This window comes from Stegostoma tigrinum, chromosome 4 (assembly GCF_030684315.1).
Source record: "Stegostoma tigrinum isolate sSteTig4 chromosome 4, sSteTig4.hap1, whole genome shotgun sequence".
Taxonomy (NCBI): Eukaryota; Metazoa; Chordata; class Chondrichthyes; order Orectolobiformes; family Stegostomatidae; genus Stegostoma; species Stegostoma tigrinum.
Window position 1 is genome coordinate 24551548 of NC_081357.1, and position 25329 is coordinate 24576876.

General features: G+C 41.0%; 1 protein-coding gene across 2 annotated transcripts in view; it reads left to right on the forward strand.

Moving 5' to 3' along the window:
* cdk19 (cyclin dependent kinase 19) overlaps window positions 1–25329 on the forward strand; it is a 174650-nt gene that overhangs the window by 105028 nt on the left and 44293 nt on the right. For both annotated transcript variants that reach the window (XM_059645216.1, XM_059645217.1), the window contains 3 exons: window positions 3467–3536; window positions 8453–8525; window positions 15393–15490. In XM_059645216.1, the coding sequence (XP_059501199.1) occupies window positions 3467–3536; window positions 8453–8525; window positions 15393–15490 (241 nt within the window). The remainder of the gene's footprint in view (window positions 1–3466; window positions 3537–8452; window positions 8526–15392; window positions 15491–25329) is intronic.

The window sequence follows — 25329 nt, forward strand, 5'->3', positions numbered from 1 at the left end:
GGCCTGGTGGAAGGGATGACCTGTAACACATCCAGCACTATACTTTGCTCTAAGATGAAATATCCCAGCTTCCACCTCTGTTCTCAGGATAAGATTGATGCATTTAATAGTTCAGAGGCAGCTGATTAACTTTGGTCTCCTTGAATCTGAACTAAAATGGCCAATAGAATAAAAATGCCATCCTACTGCTCGGCCAGAAGTATTTTTTAATTGTCAATTTTTTTCTTCCTTTACCGAGAATAAGAACCATTTCCAATCATAATTATTAATAAAGGAGAATATCTTCAATTTCCTGTCAACATATAGGTCCAGTCATGTTTGCTGCTGTTCTTGTGTTTTAAAAGTTTTATTTTGTCTAATTTCTCTTTCAGTGTTTGGCAGTGGTGGTTAGGCTAATTAACCAAGTTGAGCCCTATGGATTTAGAGGGCAGACTGTAGGATTGACAAAGCATAATTTAACGCTTAAATGCAGAGAGATCTAATTAATGGTAGTCGTTCTGCATGGAGTCAGCTGCTGGTTGATTCCTGTAGGCATCAGTATTTGGGTCATTGCTCTTCACTTTAATAATTATCTGGATGAGGGCATTCAAGGAACTGTCAGCAGGTTCACAGGTAATATAATGGATGAGGAATTGGGTTCTTTGACATCTACGTTTTGGATGCTACTAGTAGCTTTAGCGCTCCAAAGTGATGTTGGTAGTGCACATGCACACTTGTGAGGTGAATAGCACAGCATCTTGTATTTGAAAGCATTTGAATGCAAAACAGCATCCTCCAGAAGTGTGCAAAGCATGTATATCATGACATCAGTCAGCATGGAATGCATAGAATGTAAATAATAAATTTCAAAACTGAGAGGTTAAAACTAAAGAATAGTAAGATATTAATCTGTTAAAATTCTCAATTTGTGAATCATTTCTTCAAATTGGAAAATTGTACACTCTTCCCCTGCTAAAACCGCAAATTGTTGAGCCCTGTTGTAAATGATTGTCCAGTCATAATTTGCCAATCTGAAAATAGCTCAGTTAGCCAGTCCTTTATCCATGCTAATATACAACCCCAATACCATATATTTTTATCTTGAGTAGTAACCTTTCACATGGCACTTTATTGATGTTGGGGTGTTAAACGTATTACTGGAACAAAGTTGTTGCTGATTCTTTGGCCACTGGGAGTAGGAAATTGCATCATCCAGAAAATCCTGCCCTCAGAGATCTTCAGAAATTACAACCAATGCATCTACTATCTTTAGATAATAAAATGTGAGGCTGGATGAACACAGCAGGCCAAGCAGCATCTCAGGAGAACAAAAGCTGACGTTTCGGGCCTAGACCCTTCATCAGAGAGGGGGATGGGGAGAGGGAACTGGAATAAATAGGGAGAGAGGGGGAGGCGGACCGAAGATGGAGAGTAAAGAAGATAGGTGGGGAGAGTATAGGTGGGGAGGTAGGGAGGGGATAGGTCAGTCCAGGGAAGACGGACAGGTCAAGGAGGTGGGATGAGGTTAGTAGGTAGATGGGGGTGCGGCTTGGGGTGGGAGTGGGGGTGCGGCCCCAAGCCGCACCCCCATCTACCTACTAACCTCATCCCACCTCCTTCACCTGTCCGTCTTCCCTGGACTGACCTATCCCCTCCCTACCTCCCCACCTATACTCTCTCCACCTATCTTCTTTACTCTCCATCTTCGGTCCGCCTCCCCCTCTCTCCCTATTTATTCCAGTTCCCTCTCCCCATCCCCCTCTCTGATGAAGGGTCTAGGCCCGAAACGTCAGCTTTTGTTCTCCTGAGATGCTGCTTGGCCTGCTGTGTTCATCCAGCCTCACATTTTATTATCTTGGATTCTCCAGCATCTGCAGTTCCCATTATCTCTGCATCTACTATCTTTATACTTCTTTTAAGAATCTAGAATGCAGCTGATCAGATCCAGGGCATTTATCAGCAATAAGTCTTTTTTAGTATTCTCTTACTTTTTCTTTAGTATTCATGTTTGTTCGAAGTTTCTCAGCCTTTTAGAGTCTTGATTTTCAGCTAGTGTCAGAATGCTTTACTTGTTTGCTACTATAAAGTCATACAAAATACTTATTCAAACTCTATCATTCCCCGGTTTGGCACTACTAGTTCCCCGAATTCTACTTACAGCAATCCCCCCCCCCCCCCCCCCCCCCCCGCCAACACCACCACCACCACTCCCGTGATGGGGGCCCAATATTCCTTTTAAACTATTTATCTCCTTTTCATATTCTTGTAGAAGCTTTCACTGTTTATTTCTTTATTTCTTAGTCTTCTCTCATAGTCCAAATTCTTTTTTTTAAAAGAATGATTTTTAAGGTATCCTTTGCAGATTTTGAAACCTTTCCAGATCTTCTGCCCTACCTCTAATCTTCACAGTGTGTAAACCTGTTCTTTCAATTTAATAAACTCCAACCAGATTTCCTCAGCCAGTCACAGATTATACCACTTTCTGGTTGAGTCTTTCTTCCACAATGGAAAGTTTTTGAAAGTTGTGAAAATCCTCCTTGAATGGCTGCCACTATTTTTCTATGATTGTTACACTATCATTCCTGCAAGCCCCCATTATTTCTTGATGCCTACTCTATCTAACTGTCTATTAACTATTAGAAGGTCTGTAAACAGCTCCCGCAAGAGTGGCATATCAGAAAAGTGTCCATTTTGATATCCATTCATTTGATAATCTGATGGATGAACTAACTAATGATTGGAGTCCAAAATAAACTTGAACATAGTCAACAATTAAGTAATGTCCTTATTTATAAAAGTTCTCTTAAAGCTTGAAATCAGTGCATTCATAATATAAATTTCAAAATACTTGCGATCATCTCAAGCTTTTACCTAATCTTTGTCTTCTATGTCAGTGCTTCCCAAGCTGTTTGCTAATTTGATCTTATTTTAACGTACACAATAACAGCTTCATCCCATACACAAACCACACACAGTAATTAGCCCCTCCTTCCTAAACATATACACAGAGGTCACAGTAGTCACTGCCACACCCCACACCACGCAGTTTTACTGAGCCTATCTCTCCCACTTTGATTAAGTTGGCCATTCCTGTCAAACTACAATTAGCCTGGGACAAAGAGCCTGTCCAACAGGCATTTAGGAGCAGAAACATGACAGAGATAAGCCATCTGACTGTTTCTTTACTACACTGTAGACAATAATTCAGTCAGAAATTGAATTACTGCCAATTTATTGCAGTGTCCCAAATGATGCTTAAAAGTTGAGGCTAGCTGAAAAAAAATTCCAAATGCATATTTCCAGATTTGAGTTGAAGAGTTTACCGTGTAGTGGAATCAAAAGTAACTCCTACTTGATTCCAGCACGATTCAAACAACCCCAGTTTGTAGCATGTTTTTCAGACTGTTATGAAAGTTGAAGGGAATAATCTGTTTTGCAAATATTGCATGCATGTGTCCTTGGTACATATTTGTTCTCTTTTTGCAAGATAAAGACTGGGAAGACATCCGCAAGATGCCTGAATATCCAACTCTGCAGAAAGACTTCAGGAGAACAACGTAAGTTTTAAAATGCTTGCCACTGTCTGATTCTGGTGGCTGGGATGGATATTGTGCAACACTTACATGTCATAGAGCTTTTTGACAGACTCCTTGACGGCACGAATAAATGTCCTTGGGCCTGTTGTGTACACACTGGTCATCAATAATCTATTTATTCTAATCCCATTTGCCAGTACTTTTTTTTTAAATACAGAATCCCTACAGTGTGGGTACAGGCCCTTTGGCCCATCAAATCCACATCGACTGTCAGAGCATCCCACCCAGACTCATTCCTCATAACCCACATAATCTGCACATCCTTGAACACTACGGGCAATTTAGCACGCCTAATCCATCTAGCCTGCACATCTTTGCACTGTGGGAGGAATCCGGAGCACGGGGAGAACATGCAAACTCTACACAGCCTGTTTCCAAGGGCAGAATTGAACCTGGGTCCCTGGCCATGTGAGGCAGCAGTGCTAACCTCTAAGCCACCGTGCTGCCCCAAAAGTCTACTGCACCATGTGTTCCCAGGCACCCTCCCTTCCAAGCACTAACCAGGCCTGAGTCTGCTTAGCTTCCGAGATCAGGCATTTTCAGACTAGTATGGTTGTAGGCCTATCACCTTGGATGCTATAGTGTTTCAAGTATTCATCTAAATATTTCTTAAACGTCTTGAAGTTTCCTGTGTCTACTACCTTTTCTTTCAGACAGTGTCCCAGATTCAGGCTCTGTGTGAAAACATTTTTCCTCAAACCCTCTCTCGACTTCTGGATCCTTAGCTTGAAATGATGGTGCCACCTTGTTATTGAGCCGTTACTAAGTGGAAATGTTTCTTCCTACTTACAATAGGAAGGTGGTAATCTTCAGGTTGTTATGCCCTGGGCTACATAAACATATAATTATGAGACAGGCTGTTGTGAGACTGCATGGGTGAAACAGGAGGGAAAGACTTATGTTCTTGGGCATTTAGGTAATCTCAAGAGGAATGGAAGAATTTGCAATGGTGTGAATTCACCAATGACGAGGGCTACGTAAACATATAATTATGAGACAGGCTGTTGTGAGACTGCATGGGTGAAACAGGAGGGAAAGACTTATGTCCTTGGGCATTTAGGTAATTTCAAGAGGAATGGAAGAGTTTGCAATGGTGTGAATTCACCAATGACGAGGGCTACGTAAACATATAATTATGAGACAGGCTGTTGTGAGACTGCATGGGTGAAACAGGAGGGAAAGACTTATGTCCTTGGGCATTTAGGTAATTTCAAGAGGAATGGAAGAGTTTGCAATGGTGTGAATTCACCAATGATGATGATTTGGAGAATGAGTAAATTGAGCAGTGGGAAATACAATGGCTAATGTGAATAGTGTTTGAGAAATATCCTGAGACAAGAAGGTGAAATTCAATAAAGTGTTGGAACAGAAATATAAATTAAACGAGATCAGCATAAAGTAAGGAGAAATCTTTTGAAACAATGAGAAATAAATTAATTTGTAGTGATACCGCAGGGAAACATGTTCTCTGGTCCAACTTGTCCATGCCACCCAGGTTTCCCAAATTAAACTACTCCTATTTGCCTGTGTTTGACCCATATCTCTCTAAACCTTTCCTATTCATGTACCTGTCCAAATATTTGTTAAATGTTGTAATTGTACCTGCATCTTCCACTTCCTCTGGTAGTTCACCCCATATCCTTTCCATGTACAGTGAGCGAGTTCAGTGTTTGCAGATGATAATAATTTGGGAGTGTAAGAAACTGTGAGGAGGACAGTAGAGAATTTCAGAACAGTGAGTAGACAGGTGGCAGATGAAGTTCAATGAAGAGAAGTGTGAAGTGATACACTTTGGTAAAAGGTAAAGTCACCCTACTGGTCCTACTGGGTCATAGCATTACTCTCTTATTAGAGAGAGACGACTGGTGGTGGTTTAACCTGAGGGTCACCCACGCCTCAGGTGAGGGGAGAGATTGAGTAGGAGAGTCCTTTCACAGTATTCCAGCCAGTGCAAGAATTGAACCCAGGCTGTTGGGATTACTCTGCATCATAAACCAGCTGCGCAGCCAAATGAACTAATGTCCTGATTCAACCGCCCCAAGAGGATCCCCCTCGTTCTCACACACCACCCTACCAACCTCCGGATACAACGCATTATCCTCCGACACTTCCGCCATTTACAATCCGACCCCACCACCCAAGACATTTTTCCATCCCCACCCCTGTCTGCTTTCCGGAGAGACCACTCTCTCCGTGACTCCCTTGTTCGCTCCACACTGCCCTCCAACCCCACCACACCCGGCACCTTCCCCTGCAACCGCAGGAAATGCTACACTTGTCCCCACACCTCCTCCCTCACCCCCATCCCAGGCCCCAAGATGACATTCCACATTAAGCAGAGGTTCACCTGCACATCTGCCAATGTGGTATACTGCATCCACTGTACCCGGTGCGGCTTTCTCTACATTGGGGAAACCAAGCGGAGGCTTGGGGACCGCTTTGCAGAACACCTCCGCTCAGTTCGCAACAAACAACTGCACCTCCCAGTCGCAAACCATTTCCACTCCCCCTCCCATTCTCTTGATGACATGTCCATCATGGGCCTCCTGCACTGCCACAATGATGCCACCCGAAGGTTGCAGGAACAGCAACTCATATTCCGCCTGGGAACCCTGCAGCCATATGGTATCAATGTGGACTTCACCAGTTTCAAAATCTCCCCTTCCCCCACTGCATCCCTAAACCAGCCCAGTTCATCCCCTCCCCCCACTGCACCACACAACCAGCCCAGCTCTTCCCCCCCACCCACTGCATCCCAAAACCAGTCCAACCTGTCTCTGCCTCCCTAACCGGTTCTTCCTCTCACCCATCCCTTCCTCCCACCCCAAGCCGCACCCCCAGCTACCTACTAACCTCATCCCACCTCCTTGACCTGTCCGTCTTCCCTGGACTGACCTATCCCCTCCCTACCTCCCCACCTACACCCTCTCCACCTATCTTCTTTACTCTCCATCTTCGGTCCGCCTCCCCCTCTCTCCCTATTTATTCCAGTTCCCTCCCCCCATCCCCCTCTCTGATGAAGGGTCTAGGCCCGAAACGTCAGCTTTTGTGCTCCTGAGATGCTGCTTGGCCTGCTGTGTTCATCCAGCCTCACATTTTATTATCTAATGTCCTGATTCCCCCACTTTGTTTCTCTGTGATCTCTGTACCAATATAAGTTAGACTACTGTTCCAAAGGGTGTGCAGGAGGACAAAGATCTGTGTGTATATTAAAATTAATCATTAAAGGTGCAGGGCAGGCACAGAAAACAATTGACAAATCACACAGTATCTTAGGTTTAATAATAGGAACATAAGAGTACAAGAGCAAGCAAGTTATATCAATCTAATATAGCAGACTGGTTGCCCCGGCAAGAATATTGTGAATAGCTCTATGTGCCGCAGTTCAGAAAGGATATGAATACATTGGAGAGTGTGCAAAAGTTTACAGTAATGGTTTCAGGGCTGAAAACTTGCATGATGAAAATAGATTAGAAAAGTTGGGTAGAAGCAAAATACAACGAATGCTGGAGATGATGTGCAATGAGTTACAGTCACACCACTCTCAGATTGCAGTTTTCCCTATTATTCTTGTTTTTGAAGCTTTATTTGAGGCAATTTCAATTTGTTTTTCTGAACAGAACCTACACATCTGTACATCCAAAATATTAGAATGTTGGACTTTGTTTTTATGCAGGGATAACCAGAAAATTATCCAAAACTTAAATAGTGCAGGTTTGTTAGTAAACGGCTAACATTCTGAGGAAATTAAAATGTCTTTTCCTCATTGGCAACATGTATCTTAATATTCATGACGCCCATTTTGCAAGTAATTGTCATTTATGAGCAATTTCTTATCTTGGGGCACTAAGCAACAAAATTCTCAATTTTCATTATAATAATGTTTTGCTTTTCAGGTGCAGTCAATATATTTTTAAACGTCTGACAGTTGGTGATGTAGAAGACTAGGCACAATCTTTAATCAGTTTTAAATTTAATCAGATTTTTTAATAAAAGCGTAGATTAGAACATTACAAGTATATCATTCCTAACTCCTTTACCAGGACCAGAGCTGTCTTTTTGTACGGTTGGAAGTAAGCAGCCAATCAATGACCTCTACTTTGTATTTGCTTAACATCAACTTATACAATTAGCATTTACAATAATGTACTGGCTGTATATTGTAAGTTGTGAAACTGTATTCAGTAATCTTTGAATTTGTCAACTGGCACCAGAGAAAGTAACAATGCAATTCAATTTTCTTTTCATGCTTTTCAGGGAGGGGAACACTGTCTTTCCCAGTTCGATACAATCCAGTCCTACACTGAAATAAGCTAGCAAAAATAATGGCTGTTGAGGAAAAAAGGTGGATAGGGACTGATAATAAGCATAGTCTCCTAAATCACCCACATTGTGGGAACAGTATTTTAAAAAAATTGTTTCAGCCTCTGCCTTCCTATTCACAAAGAGGACTCTCAGGCTCAGGCTATTAGGCAGAACATTTTTATGACTTTTTAGAAAAACTTTATGACTGAAGCCATTGTAATTTGTTTTTATCAGAGCTACTGTAATGGGAGTTATAACAATTGGTAAACAAGAAAAAAAGGATCTTTGTGTATTATTTTAGTTTATCTTCCAGTCTGGTGTCTCAAGCCAAACTGTACCTTGAATGAGAGAGAAGACAGGCAAATATAGCTGGAGAAATGTTTGATTGTGCATTGGGTTTATCATCTGCTTGTTTTTGACATGCTGTTGTTGTCACTTGCAAGGTGAAGAATAGTAAACATAGCAGTGAATCCCTAACAGCAAATTGTCTACACTAAATATTGGAGTTGTCTTGTCCACTTGGAGCTAAATAGATATCAAAGTCTAACTTGTTGACCTTGTCTTTTATTCAGCTATGCTAACAGCAGCCTCATTAAATATATGGAGAAACACAAAGTCAAGCCTGACAGTAAAGTATTTCTTCTGGTAAGTTATTCCCTCAAACTTTTTCTGAAGAATTTCTCAAAGGGACATTTCTTTATGTGGGTGTGTGGGAGATCCTCACAGAGATTCATCTTCTAATAAATCTTTAATGGATTAGGAAAAGTCCATTTGGTTCAGGGAGTCAGAATTTTTGCACAACTGGCAGAATGGAAGTTTGAATCCCAAAATCAAACTTTGAGCTTGACTCTGGCACAGTACCTCACCAGGGTTGTAAAGAACTTGAATCAGAGAAATGTCCAGTTTGTGAGCACCTTGATTTCCTGGAAGATTTTGAAAGAGGAGGAGATCTTAGAGTACTAGAAATTTGCCAGTGGAGAAGCTAGTACAATTAGCTAAAAATGTTAATGGTGGAAATGAGAAGTGATATGAAATTGATGGAGCCATATCAGCAGAGACATATTGGAGGAAGAGTAGAACATAGAACATTACAGGACAGTACAGGCCCTTTGGCCCTCAATGTTGCGCTGATCTGTGAAACCAATCTGAAGCCCAATAAGCCTACACTATTCCGTTATTATCCATACGTTTATCCAACAACCCTTTAATTCCCCTAAAGTTGTCACGTCTACAACTGTTGCAGGCAGGGCTTTCCACGCCCTTACTATTCACTGAGTAAAGAATCTACCTTTGACATCTGTCCTATATCTATCACCCCTCAATTTAAAGCTATGTCCCCTTGTGCTAGCCATCACCATCTGAGGAAAAAGGCTCTCACTGTCCACCCTATCTAATCCTCTGATCATCTGGTGTGTCTCTATTAAGTCATCTCTTACCACCTTCTCTCTAATGAAAACAGCCTCAAGTCCCTCAGCCTTTCCTCATAAGACCTTCCCTCCATACCAGGCAACATCCTGGTAGATCTCCTCTGCACCCTTTCCAATGCTTCCACATGCTTCCTGTAATGCGGCGACCAGAACTGTGTGCAATACTCCAAGTGCAGCCGCACCAGAGTTTTGTACAGCTGCAACATAACCTCATAGCTCCGAAATTCAATCCCTTTACCAATAAAATCTAACACACCGTACACCTTCTTAACAACCCCATCAACCTGGGTGGAAACTTTCAGGGATCTATGCACATGGATACCGAGATCCCACTGCTTGTCCACACACTACCAAGCATCTTACCATTAGCCTAGTACTCTATATTCCTGTTACTCCTTCCAAAATGAATCACCTTATACTTTTCTGCATTAAACTCCATTTTCTCCCTCTTAGCACAGCTCTGCATCTTTTCTATGGCCCTCTGTAACCTGTAACATTCTTCTGCACTGCCTACAACTCCACCAACTTTAGTGTCATCTGCAAATTTACTAACCCATCCTTCTACAACTTCATCCAGATTATTTATAAAAATGACAAACAGCAGTGGCCCCAAACCAGATTCTTGCAGTACACCACTAGTAACTGAACTCCAGGATGAATATTTCCCATCAACCACCACCCTCTGGCTTCTTACAGCTAGCCAATTTCTGATCCAAACCACTAAACCACCCTCAATCCCATGCCTCCAAATTTTCTGCAATAGCCTACCGCGTGGAACCTTATCAAACGCTTTACTGAAATCCATGTACACCACAACAACCGCTTTACCCACATCCACCTGCTTAGTCACCTTCTCATAGAACTCAGGAAGGTTTATGAGGCACGACCTCCCCTTCACAAAAACAGTGTTGACTATCCGTAATCAAATTATTCCTTTCTAGGTGATTATAAATCCTATCTCTTATAATCCTTTCCAACAGTTTACCCACAACCAAAGTAAGGCTCACTGGTCAATAATTACCAGAGTTGTCTACTCCCCTTCTTGAACAAGGGGATGACATTTGCTATTGTCCAGTGTTCTGGCACTATTCCTGTAGACAATGACAACATAAAGATCAAAGCAAAAGGCTTTGCAGTCTCCTCCCTAGCTTCCTATAGAATCCTAGGATACATCCCATCTGACCCAGGGCACTTATCTATTTTCACATTTTCCAGAATTGCTAACACCTCCTTGTGAACCTCAATCCCGCCTAGTCTAATAGCCTGTATCTCAGTATTCTCCATGACAACGTTGTCTTTTTCCTTTTCATTTAGCACCTCCTATCTCTTTGGACTCTACACACAACTTCCCGCTACTGTCTTTGACTGGCCCTAATCTTACTCTAATCAATCTTTTATTCCTGACATACCTATGGAAAGCTTTAGGGTTTTCCTTGATCCTGCCTGCCAAAGACTTCTCATGTCCCCTCCTGGCTCGTCTTAGCTCTCCAGTTATAGGAATTATTTGGAACAATTTCTTAGACAATATATGCTGGGACCAACCAGGGAGCAGGTTATTTTAGACTCCATAAGGGATAATGAGATAAGATAATTAATTAATTAACTCATTATATTCCCAGAAAATGATCATGTAGGCAAGAGTGATCATAATAGATGAGAAATATACGTTTCAGTCTGTTGCTTGAAACTTAAGGTAATTGCATGAGTTTGGAAGCAGGGCTAGCTAAAATGTACAGGATAAATAGGGTGAAAGATAAAATGGTGAAGAAGTAATGGCAGGAATTTAAGCAGATAATTCATAACTCTCAACAATTTTTTAAAAAGATTTGTTCATAGATTGTGTGGGTATTGCCGGTTGGACCAACATTTATTGTCTATGAGATAGTAGGAACTGCAGATGCTGGAGAATCTGAGATAACAAGGTGTAGAACTGGATGAACACAGCAGGCCAAGCCGCATCAGAGGATCAGGAAGGCTGATATTTTGGGCCTAGACCCTTCTTCAGAAATGAATTTCAATCCATTTCTGAAGAAGTTCTAGGCCCGAAACGTCAGCCTTCCTGCTCTCCCGATGCTGCTTGGGCTGCTATGTTCATCCAGCTCTACACTTTGTTATCTCATATATTGTCCATCCCAGGGTGCTCCTGAGAAAATAGGTGGTGAGCTGCTTTTTTAGACCACTATAGTTCATTTGATGTAGTAGACCCTGCCTTTCGAAAGGGAGTTCAACTGAGAAAGAAAAACTGAGAAAAATACACTATCTGTGGCTAGTTATAAACACAGCTAGTACGTAGTAAACAGTGAGCCTGACTGACAATCCCAGCTTGGGTGTAGTAATTCTTCACACACTGCGGATTATGTACTGAATGTTGTTCAATTACAGAATCACATTTAATGTTGGGCATTGTGTTGTGTGCTTTATAAGTACAGACTGGCCTGGTAAAGTCAGTTTCTTGCTTGTTATGAACTCTAGCAGATATTTGCTGTTTGGTATGATACTCTAGTCTTTGGGATTGGGAACTATGTATATCAATATATAGGTCCTCCTCTTTGCAGACAGAAAGAACATTTACATACACTTTATTTTGAACTGAACAAAATAGATGGTAACCATTCTCAGGTTCAGTTTTCAGTATTGACCAATCAAAGTCAACCTGTTGTGTTTAAAATTTAAACAAACCTTGCAGTTAATTGTCACACACCATGAACTCATATGTTCTCTATGGTATCACCTCTAACAATCAGAATCTACTTGCCAATAATCAGCATTGTCTTCTCCACACAGTCTAAATGTTGTTTTCCTCTTGAATTGGAATTAGAACATAGAACATAGAACAGTACAGCACAGAACAGGCCCTTCAGCCCACAATGTTGTGCCGACCATTGATCCTCATGTATGCACCCTCAAATTTCTGTGACCATATACATGTCCAGCAGTCTCTTAAATGACCCCAATGACCTTGCTTCCACAACTGCTGCTGGCAACGCATTCCATGCTCTCACAACTCTCTGCGTAAAGAACCTGCCTCTGACATCCCCTCGATACTTTCCACCAACCAGCTTAAAACTATGACCCCTCGTGCTAGCCAATTCTTGCTTATTGTTCTGATGAGTGCTTGTTGAAAAGCTTTGACGAAATGGCTTTTGTTCAACAATACAAATATTTGTTAGAGTTCTTTGAGGATGTATCCAGTAGTATAAATAAAAGATGTAGTGCGTTTGGATTTCCACAAACAATCTAAAAGGGTGTCACAAAATAGGTTACTGCACAAGACAACATTTCATGATGTTGCTGATGATATATTAGCATACATAGATGATTGGCTAACTAACATCAAACAAAATTGATATAAATGGTTCACTTTCAACATGGTATTCAGGAACTAGTGGAGTGCCACAGCAATCCATATTGGGACCTCAAATATTCATGATTCATATTAATAAATTAGATGAAATGACCAAGTGATATAGCCAACTTTGCTGATAATGTAAACTAAAACAAGTTGGGAGGGGCAATTCTTGAGCCCATAAGCATATAGATAGGTTAAGTGAGTGGGGAAATATCTAGCAGGTGGAGTAAAAGGCTGAGCAGGTTGACTCTATTTTGATTGAAGCTTAGAAGAATGAGAGGTGATCTTGTTCAGTCATACAGGATTCCTTCATGGCCATATGCTTCTATTTCTGACATGTTGCATTGTGTCTGCCTACAATCTCTTGTAGTATTTGTGGCTTTGGAGATACCTCTGGGACACAGTGCTATCTTTTCATGTTCGGATGCCTTCATCCTTAGAGGATAAAACAACAGGAATCCATCAAGTAGCACCATCCTACTGGCTATGGTCAGTGTACACAGAACTGCTGCCAACATATTTGAAGCATGAACCTCTGAGTCTGACAGACATTAGTGCCCAGTGTCTGGAATTTGTGAAGAAAAAATGTAATTTTCTGTATTTTTTAATTATGGACTGAAATGGTCAAAGAACATTCTTAAAGAAAAAGAAGTATTTTAGAAAACATGACTACACTTTTTAAATACAAGTTACCTGACACTCATTATTTACGCTGCGGTTTGTTTGGCAGTGGGGAATTTATTATAGACGAGCTAGTGCCAAGAGATGTGTATGAAGGGAGATTTGGCTGGTAACAAGTAGCTGATTTGGTCTGTGCAGTGTTGACCAGTTGTAGACAGCAAAAGCCTTCTGCTTGTCACTAACTGTGATCTGACACTATGTAGCTGAACAACTCATGCGTGTGAATGTTTGTACCTGTGAGGAAGATGGAGCTGTCTTTTTCTCTTCAGTAAAAGACACTAAGTCCGACGAAAGCCAGTTTATTCCTTCTCATCAGTTTCAATATGTTGAAGCTTTTAACCAATAAGTTAGAGACTTTTAAAGTCTGAATTGACTGCTCTGTGCCTTCTGGAAGTGAAAACACCTGGAGATGGAAGATAAAGGAGCAACAAGTCCTGACAAGCCAAAAAGTAACTTCAGCGAACCTTGTGAACAGGCTCCGTTGTATCCCTTCCTATTTGTCACGTGTGTTATTTTGGTGTCTGTCTGCACGAACATGTAGATGGAGTTTTAAAAGGGAATTAGAATTTTAACCAGTTAGGCTACTTATATTGATGGTTCATAATTGTTTATCCATAACTGGAATCTATTTGTTTGTACTAAATACTAATCATTATTAATTATGATAATCAATGCGTTCTGGCAACCTGGGTGTACAGTAAATGGGGTAATTGTGTACTGGTTTAAAATTTTTAACTTCCATGACAGCTCTGGGATCAGCAGTGCTTGATTTTTAGTGTGCTACCCCAATACTTTTTTATGTATATTTGTTAATGAGATGTGGGTGTGACTGGCTTGGTCAGCATTTATTCTCCATTCTGACTGGTGCTGGAGAAGGTGGTACTGAGCTACCTTTTTGAACCGCCGCAGTCCTTAACATTGCCGTTGGAATGGCAGTGAAGGAATAGCAATATAGTTCCAAGTCAGGATGGTGTCTGGCTTGGAAGGGCACTTGAAGCATGGGGTGATACTCCTATGCAGATGCTGCTGTTGGTTTTTTAGGTGGTGGAGGTCACGCATTTGAAAGGTGCTGCCAAAGAAATCTTGGTGAGTGTTTGCAGTGCACTATTGTAAGTAGCATACACTGCTATGACCATGCTTGGGTGTTGAAGGCCAAAAATATTGATGGTGGTGGTGTCCATCAAGCAGGCTGTTTTTTTCTGGATAGTGTTGAGGTTCTTGAATGTTGTTGCAGCTGCTGTCTTGTCCATTGTAGATGGTAGACAGGAAGTGACCTACTGCAGAATTCCTTGCCTCTGAGTAATAATTACTGCCCAATATCCAGCTTCTGACGCATTCTAGTTAACACAGTATTTATATGGCTGGTCACTTTAAGTTCCTGATCAACGATGATATTGATAGTGCAGGATTCAGTGATAACAATGTCATTGAATGTCAAGACAAGACAATTAGATTCTCATTTGTTTGGTATGCTCATCACCTTATACTTGTGCAGAGAGAACGTTGACCAGGTATTGTTGTTTGAGTATCTGAGGAGTCGCAAGTTATACTAAACATAGAAATATTGATTTGTATTCCAGGATCCCGTGCAGCAATATTTCTTGTTGTTAAAGTGCAGCTGTAGAGTAGGTCAACAAGGAAGAAATATGACAGCTATGTGTTTGGAATTTGATATGCTTAGTGTACCTCAATGTTATTTATAATAATCCTTTAGACAGTAGTGAGTCCCCATTCTGAAACTTGTGACATTATTACGTTCACATGTTGCATTTTCCTCCTTTATTTCACAGAAGCTGATGGTATCCTTCTTGTATTTCGATAGTGCTGTCTAAATTCTCTTGGCTATGATGCAATGTACATTAATTAAATTGGGACAGTTCAAAAATAGCTTGTGTTCAAATGTTGCAAATGTTTAGCTCTCCACCTGCACCTTCCTGATTAATACAAAACCAGTTTAAACGTTTATGTTTAATTATTTTCTGTTCTGAAATGTGAAATCCTATTTCTGGTATTGCAAATACCATATTGTTAATGCTTACCTGACTTTTGTTTCAGCTGCAGAAACTCCTGACTATGGATCCAACAAAAAGGATTACTTCTGAGCAAGCTCTACAGGACCCATACTTCTTGGAAGAGCCTTTACCAACTACAGAGTAGGTTTATCTTTGACTTTATATATAAAGAAGGAAAATTTACTGGTATGTATTGTTTTCAAGACTTGGTGCAACTACTGGATGCTCCAAGCTATGATCATGAGGATCCATTAATTATTGGGGCAATTGTGAGGCGTATTAATATCTTAATTGATTAGATACAGCATTGTGGTGCAGTCTGTTGTGGTGTCAGCCACAAGTGAAGAGGGCATTCAGCCCATTATGCTTGTGCAGGACTACAAATATGATTCTACCCTGCTATGGACGAGAAGAGCCACATTGAGGGAAAATCAGTTACTTCTGAAGTGTTTTACCATGCTTTCTATTGGCTACTTGGCTTATGTGTGGCTAAATAATTTCAACCTTAATTAGAATTTAGAGGGATGAGGGATGATCTTATTTCAGTGTACAAGACGGGGCTTGACATGGTAGATGTTGATAAAATGATTCCACTAATGGGAAAGCCTCAAACTAGGGCCATAGTTACAAAATAAAGGGACACTCACTTAAAGCTCTGAGACGAAGGAATTTCTTCTCCAAGAAGTTCACGAATATCTGAAGTTCTGTTACCCAGAGCATTGTGGAGGCTAGATCACTGAAATTAGTTAAACAAGAGGTGATAGAGTTTGAAATATCACAGTTGAGGGCAGTGATGAGCTGGTATGAGAGAAGCGATGAAGCCTGGGCAGATGAGCCTTGTACGGATTGAATGGAGACCGTGCTTAAGGGGCCTACCCCTGCCCTTATTTCTTGTGTTCTTATGCTTTTTATGTATGGAGAATTGTAGCTATGAGGAGAGATTCGAGAGGTTGAAGTTGTTTTGCTTTGCTTGGAATAGAGAAGGCTGAGGGGATGACATGATTGAAATATTCAAAATTGAGGGGTAGGGAGAATGTAGACAGGAGGAATTGTTTCCCTTGGCAGAGAATTCAAAAACCATGGGTCATAAATTCAAGCTAAGTGGCAGAAGGATGAGAGGGGATGTGAGGAAAACCTTTTCTACTCAGAGAGTGGTAGATGTGTGTAATTCACTGCCTGAGTTGGTGGTGGAGGCAGAGAGTCTAAACTCTTTCAAAAAGTACTTGGATCTGCACCTTAAATGCTGCAAAGCTGCAGGGCTATAGGGAATGTACAGGAAGTTGGGATTAGAATAGGCATCTGGGTGTCTTTGAGTCAGTGTGGACAGGATGAGCTGAGTGTTTTGTGGCTCCAGACATGGCACGCAGAGGAAAGCTCATGCTGTACTTTGTCCAAAGGTACATAGAGGTTATACTGGGCAGGTGTACATAAGTGGCAGGCTGTCTTCCTCCAGGACCAGCAGTGGAGCTTACAATACCAGACCATGCCAGCATGACCTGAGGTTGCCACCTGAATCAAACATCACAAACATCACCTGCCATCACAAACTGGAGGAATGTCCACAGTATAGGAAGAAGGTCAATGGTCTTCTGCACTCTGTCAGCATAGGTGCCACCATCTTCTCTCTGACTGACTCTGTCCAAGCTCTTGAACTGGTAACAGAGGCTGCCTTTGACTTACTGTGCCAGGACCCCTCAGCAGAAGGCTACCTCCCTTGACTGCAAACAGTTATGATGAGCTTTCTGTTTTGTGTCTATGCCAAATGGTGGTGCAAGATAAAAGTAAACTGAGCTTGCTATCTCTCACTCAGGGCAAGACGCAAGTCAGTGCACTGCTAGCATCTGCACAGTATTCTCTCACTTTGAACCTCTGTTATACACAGAGCTTGGCAATGTAGCTGGTCCAGTCCATGAACTGGGTATGTGACACTGAGCACAAAGTGTGCTTTCAGTAATATTACAGTGAGAGTTGCTGGTGCAGTGTTGAAGTGCAGAATTGTCCTATAAGTGGATCCGAGATGTGCCATAAGGGTTCTTTCCAGGCCAGCACATGTCGGATGCCAATGTCCATGGATGTAGGATGTGGGCAGTGCTGCTCGAGATTACCCTCAAATATTGGCACTTGGGCTCCAATGTGGAGGTCCTTTGGAGCAATCGGCAAGTTGAAGTTGCCAAGTATCCGCGTGACTTTCTTGTCAAGAATTCTTGACATCAGGTTTGTTTGGTGCATTTGCCAAGGTGGAAAGCTGGGTATTAATGAGGTGTGTTGAACTGCAAATAGGACATTTAAGAAGCAATAAGCCCCTTCAATTGTCAATTCACTGCTGTTTATTGAAAAACTCAGCATGCCATTCATCAAATATATGACAGATGAGATGGGATGCTGCCATCATCGAGGTAGTCCTCACTGGAAATCTTGCCTGATTCTGCCACAAGTTTTGGCATAGTCCATGACATTCAGACCCCTATAAAATTTTGCCCTAAATATCAATACAGTATTCCTACATCTATCTGTTGTAATAATAACTGGTAACAAAATTATCGGTTCCAAATTGTGATGGTGGGAGGAAAACTAAAAATAGTTGTTTATGTTGGACTTTATGTTTTGAAATTTGAAGTTTCTATGAATAACTGATCCTGCCCTTAACATTATTTGTCACTTTATTTCATGATGTCCCTTTCCTTGTCACTTTTGAAAGTACCTGAAAGTCTTTCTCTGTGTTGTTCTGGAAAATAGTCCTCTTGCCTTTCCAAATGAAATGATTAGAGACAAAAAAAACCCTGCAGATGCTGGAATCCAAGGTAGACAAACAGGAGGCTGGAAGAACACAGCAAACCTGGCAGCATCTGGGACAGGAGCTGAGGAAGGTGACATGAATGCAGGAATGTGTTTGTTTCATGGTGTGGTCGAGATGCCAGATGTTGCCTGGCTTACTGTGTTCTTACAGCCTTCTGTTTGTAAACCGTGCCATATTCCATTTTTCATTTGCCACAACACACTGCTGTCAGAGTTTATTATATTGAAAAAAATACAATTTATACAATCATTGTACTTTGACTATTGGTTTTGATATGTAGAAGTAAATTGCTTACAGTCTGTATTTAATCTGTTTGCATTTAAAGTGTAAAAAAATCAATTGAAGAGAACACCAAAAAGGAAATAATTATGCATTTAAAATAAAATATTTTGATTACTTTGAATGTGCAGCCATTCAGCTCTGGGTTTCAGGCTCTTTATTTTTACACTAGATCTCATCACCGTAGCACCTTTGCGGCTTTGATAATTTCCAAATCCCTGTTGCTTCCACTCCTTCACAGTCTAGTATTTTCTAATGTTGACTGTAGACGTATTCTTCTGTCCCGGTAAGTTATGCAGTGTGCTGATAATTCCTGTAAATATGACTAAGTTTTCTCCAAGTCTTGGCTATGCTGTGACAGGACTCCTAAGTGAGTAAGAGATCTTCTGATTAATTAATTAGCTACTGTTTCTAAGCCTGCTTTGGCCACATTGTATAATCCGAGTCATTACAGATTTCTTGAGTGAAAGATACAGGCTCCAAATTACTTGCTGGCACCCTTAGAAAGGTGAAGAGTTAAACTATCCAGTTTTTAGAGGAAGCCGGAAAGAAAAGCCCCTATTCAGAGATGGGGTTGGTTGCCCTTTAAATATGGCATGTTGTGTGCAGCCATCGGGTAATACAGATCTTCCTGCTATCTGACTTGCTCTTGCAACGTGATCTCATAGGAATCCACATTATCTTTATTGAATGGGTGACTGGTATTTAAGGGTTGGATTCAGCTGGTCTCACTGACAGGATTCACAGGAGGAACACTTAGTCCAGCTCAAAGCTTTATTCTCTGTGCACTGATTTCATATTGAACTTAGGTTCATTAAATGACTTGTAAATTTAATCGGCTTTACTAATTCCAGACAAAGTTTTATTTTAAAATAACTGTTAACATGATGCAATATCTGACAAAATAATTCAAACAAAGGTAATTGAAACAACATATGATCTGATGTATTTATACCATCTAAGGAAAGAAGATTGCATAGTGATAATTTCATTAGAATAGTAATTCAGACCCAGGTAAATGCTGGTAGAACTTAAATTCTATTCATAAATCTTCACTTAAAGAATTGTGAACCTGTAGAATTCTCTACTACAGAAGTCTGTGGAGAGCAATTCACTGAATATATTCAAGAAAGAGATAGATAAAGTTTTAGATTTTAAAGGCATCAAGAGATATGTGAGAAAATGGGGAAAATGGCATTGAGATAGAAGATCAGCCATGATCATATTGAATAGTGGAGTAAGCTCAATGAGCCAAATGGTTTCTGTTTCTAGCTGAAACATTAAAGCTAGTCTCAGTTACGGTGACCATGAAACTATTATGGATTTTTAAAAATAAACTAAAGTGGTTGCTAATGTTTCTGGGAAGGAAATTTGTCATCTTTACCTGATCTGGCCTTTTTGTGACTTCAAACTCACGCAACATGGTTGACTCTGAACTAACTTCTGAAATGGTTCAGCAAGCCACTTCGAGGAAGGGCAATTCGATATGGGCCAAATGCTGGCTTAGCTATTAACAGCCACCTAATGTAAAAGATAAAAAGATAACAAAACTACTTAAAAGTTGCCTCACTGTTTGTTTGCATATCTTATTTGTGCTGGTTGTACAAACAGTGGCCACACTTTCATGTTAAAATGCGTTGATTGTTTAATTTTAGAAACAAGTGAAATAAATGGTTGGTCAGGATATGAAGAATGATAATATATTTCAGAAACAATTAATTATAGAGTATGATGAGACTAATCATTTATTTATTCCAAATGATAAGGCTCTTACATTTTTCAAATTTGAATTTCGTATTTGCAGCTACTCTATATTTCTAGTTTTATTTTGCTTTATAACCACCTATTTCTAGAATTTTTTTTCAATTTAATTGGCTGAATTTTATGGGGCATCACAATCCCTGCCCACTGGCTAAAATGTCTAGCTGAGAGCTCACTCACAATCCTGGCAGTAATTTATTGTTGGGACTTTGAGTCGTTCCCTGCCTGGATTGGACAGGGGGTCCACTAAGGAATTTCCCAATCCCTTTTTAGATACCAGCCTCTGTGGCTAAAGCTGCCAGAATGCTGCATGGTGTGTCCCCCTGCCATGGGTAAAATACTGATGGGGGTGGGTAAAGGCTGTTAATTGGCCACTTAAGGGCTTCACTTGTTTTCTGAGAAATGGCCCACTTCCATTTCCTGGTAGAATTTCAGATGGGGTGGGCAGGTAGGTGGTGGAAGGGTATGTGATGGGTGTTTTGCGCCTACTGCTTTCAATTCCAGTGATAGGCAGTGTAAAATTCAGCCAAATAGTTGAGTTTCTCTTTGTCCCAATGTTGGCTTTAAAAAGCACAACTTTGTGTATCATGGATGATAAATCAAAAAATTGAACTAACGCACCAACATGTAGATCATAGAATCTCTGCAGTTTGGAAGCAGGCCATTCAGCCTATCAAGACTACTCCAAGCCTCTGAAGAGCATCCCACCCAGACCCAGCCCTTTACCCTATCCCGGTAACCCTGCTTTTCCCATGGCTAAGTCCCATAACTTGCACATCCCTGGACACTATATGTGTAATCTAACATGGACAATCCACCTAGCCTGCACATCTTTGGACTGTAGGAGAAAACTGGAGGACCCAGAGGACACCCACATAGATATCGGAAGAATGTGCAAACTTCGCAAAGGCGGTCTCCCAAGGGTGGAATCAATCCCAGGTCCTTGGTGCTAAGAGGAAGCAGTGAGCTATCATCAGAGAAAACACTGTGGAATTGGAGGAACACAGCAGATCATGCAGCATCAGAGGAACAGGAAAGTTGACATTTCAGGTTGGGACCCTTCATCAAAACTGGGAGAGGGAATGGACCTGGGAAATGAATATAATCGGTTATAGAAATATGAGCTCTATTTGCTGCTCTTCAATAACAGGCATCGTTTGTAGTTAGTGTGTTACAATGTCTAGTGAAGATGTCACCAGGTTTCACATAATAACGCCCAAGTTGAATTAGGAACAGAAAATGCTACAAATGCCCAGTTGATCTGACAGAGAGAATTAACACCTCATGACCTGGAACATTGGCCTGGCCTTTTGCTGAGTCAGGATAATTTGGGTACCCTTTCACATCTAGTTACTGTGTCTTGATTGTGGAATTCCTGACCTATTCTTGGGGCTTCTGAACTTCAGTAGCGTTTTTCTAAAGATGTGGGATGGTTTAGCACTCTCAACCTGGTCAGATGCACCACAGAGGGAGGCATGGCTTATTCTTCGACAATTTTCTTAGAAACAGACCAGAGTGTTTGTCCCTTTATCCACCTCTCATAGCCTCACATGTTCCTTTGTCACCTTATACCACATGAATGCCTATTCACTCACCATACATTGTATAAAGCAATTAAACCTTATAGTTTTTTTTGTTTACTCATTAATAGGATGTGGATGTCACTGGCTGTACTAACTTTTACTGTCCATCTCTAAATGACCTGGAGAAGGTGATGGTTAGCTGCCTTTTGAATTGCTGCAGTCCTTGGTGTGTACAGACATCCACAATGCTGTTAGCAAAGGAATTCCAGAGTTTTAGTTCCAAGGAACAGCAATCCAAGACTGAATGATGTATCCTGGAGAGAAATTTGCAAGATGTGGTGTTCCTATGCATCATTGTCTTTCTAGATGGTAGTGATCATGTGTTTGGTAGGTGATGTCTAAGCAGCCTTGGTGACAACATTCCCTCTAATTTTTCTTGCTACTACATGGACCTCCGAGGTCCATGCAAGGCAGCACCTTCTGAAAGCGGAATTTGTGTGTCGGCATATGTTTAGAGCTTCCCAGTGCATGGCCATGCAGCCGAGGAGATGTTGCTTTGTGGGTTTCTACAGTGCAGCTTGTAGATGGTGCATTCTGCTACCACTATACATCAGTAATGGATGGAGTGAATATTAAGAGTGGTGAATGGGGTGCCAGACAAGCAGGCTGCTTTTCTTGGATGACATCAAGCTGTTTGAGCATTGTTGGAGCTGATCCACCTAGGTAAGTGGATATTACTTGATCACAATCATGATATGTATATTGTAGTTGGGGTACAGATACAGGGAGATAAGGGGTGAGTTACTTGCTACAGAATTTGTAGCCTTAGACCTGTGCTTGTAACCATCTATTTGTGGTTGGTACAGTTCTGTTCCTGATCAGTGGTCAGCCCCAAGATGTTGATAGATGGGGATTCAGCAATGTTAACACCATTGCATGTCGTGGGGTGATGGCTAAATTCTCCTTGTTGGAGATGGTCATTTTTTTTGGCACTTGTGTGGGCAAATGTTACGTGCTGCTTATCAGCCCCAGATATTTTCTCAGGTCTTTTTGCACATAGGCACAGACTGCTTCAGTATCATTGAACAGTGCTGAATATTATCCAATTGCCAGCGAATATCCCACTTCTGACTTGTGATGGAGGGTGCATCACTGAGGCAGCTAAAGATAGATAGATCAAGGACACACCCGGAGGATTCCTGTAATAATGCCCTGGGACTGAGATGATTGATCTCCAGAACCATCTTCCCTGGTGCCAACATGACTTTAGCCAGTAGAGAGATTTCCCCAATTTTCACTGACACCAGTTTTGCGAGGGCTCCTTGATGCCATACTCAGTCAAATACAGCTTTGATATCAAGTGCAGACGTTTTTACCTCACCTCCGGGAGTTCACCTGTTTTATCCACGTTTGTACCACGGATGTAATAAGGTTTGGAGCTGAGTGACTCTGGTGAAATCTAAACTTAGCATCATTTAAGCAGGTTGTTTATTTGTAAATAAAAACTGAAGGAACTGCAGTTGCTGTGAATCAGGAACAAAGACAGAGTTGCTGGAAAAGCTCAACAGGTCTGGCAGCATCTGTGAAGGGAAAAAACAGTTAATGTTTCGGGTCCGGTGGCCCTTCCTCTGGAAACATTAACTCTGTTTTTTTCCTTCACAGATGCTGCTAGGCCGGCTGAGCTTTTCCAGCAACTTTGCTTTTGTTTCTTTGTAAATGCTGCTTGATAGCACTGAAACCAACCTATTCCATCGTTCTGCTGATCGTGGAAGAGTGACAGTAAGATGCGTCGTTAAAACAAAATCATAAAACACAGTATTTCAATGCAAACCTTGCACAATCTTTAAAGAAGTTCCTTTTATAAGAGTCAATCATCCAGACACATGAAAGTTTTAATTGCTGACACTGCAGAAACTTGAAACGTCTTAATCTTGTGGAAAGGGACACGGTGAAATTGTGCAGTCTTGGCTGAGGACTGAGACATCCATTATTCTGAGATCCAGCTTGAATGTATAGCAGTTGTACTGTAATTTTACAGGATCTGGACAATTGACAATGTTATTGCCTTGTACTAAAAAGGAGTTTGTTTTAAAACATAATAGACATTTTACAAACACTTTGTTTGTTTGTTTATTTAGAGCTCTTTTCACACCCTATAGTTCTTATATGGTTCATTGCATCTATATAGTGTATTATGGATAAATGGAGAAGGAAGACCCATAGTCTGGCATGCAGGATCTTGGATTATGTTTGGAGACATACTTTGGCATGCAGTCATGTGGGGCCATGGGGATTGTTTGGGCCATGGGGAGGTAGTGGGGCTGAGAGAGTGTGATGAGTGAGCGATGAAGGGCCTTTCCGTTTTTGCTTTTGTTGATTTTTGAGGACTTTGTGATTTCTGCCCCCTAATATAGGCAGTTGACAACTTGTAACAATTTTCTGATTGTTTGTTGGGTTGCAGTTTAGATATAATCCAGTAGTTATTTATTTTCGAAGTATATGACTAATTCAGATGAGGATGCTTCACTAATTCCAAGTTGTTCTGTAGAATGGAGGAGGATATGTAGTGGTTTTAAAGTAGTGGAATATTTGTCCCTGGTGTTGTACAGTCTTTAGCGGTAACAGTCTTTGTTCTTCCCTTGGGCTGATGTAGGGAACTCTCAGTCTTCTCAGAAGAAGGTGGTGACTTGTTCTGCTGGATCTTCTCTACCTCTTTTGCTACCTACCCCTTTAATATACCTTACTTTGGTACTGGTAAGCTGTGTTGCACCAATCACCTGTTTAAACCTCAGCCAATGAGTATGGACATCTAGTCATGATGCCAACTTGGCCATATTCCTCTTGTCCACCTCCATTTGAAGGTTAGTTTTCATTCCTTCTAGGAACAAAGCCTTATTTTCCTAAGGACTGCATTCATAATAGGGTAATTTGGCATCTGATATAGTTTATTTTACACTTTTATAGAAGGCTATTTACTACTGTAATGTAATTGGTGAAATCTTAAATATGGAATATTAAGAGAACACCAATTTAAAAGGACATACCAATTTCCAACACTGTAATTGGGACAATAGTCCAGAACATTGAGGCAACCCTTTTAAGCAACCCACCTTCTCACCCAGCAAACCATATGGCTGCTCTCACACTTGCCCCCCAGGGAATGAAAATCCCATCTTTCGTGGTACTTTCTCTGAAGGCTAAGCCAGGACTTTTTGACTCCCACAACCAATATCAAGGATGGAAATCCAGGCCATTAACTTTTTTTTCCTCTAACCTCAGTTGAATGACACCCAATAATGATCATCAAGTTGCAGAGGAGAATTTACAGTTACAGAGCTGGGTATTGGATCACAGTAATATCTATGACACCCTGCAGTGACACAGAGTTAGCTTCAAAATGGGAGAAAATTGACAAGATGAAATCATTTGTAAAATATTCTGGAAGGATATTCTTAGGTTTCAGTATGTAAAGTAGTCTTGCTGGAAGCCATCTTGGTTTAACTAAGTTTCATCACAGAACTCCATCCACGAAATCGTTTGAACTACAAAGTGTTTGCAATAATAAAGGTTTATTATTAAAAACATGAAGCAAATGAACATGTATCAACAAATGAGATCAA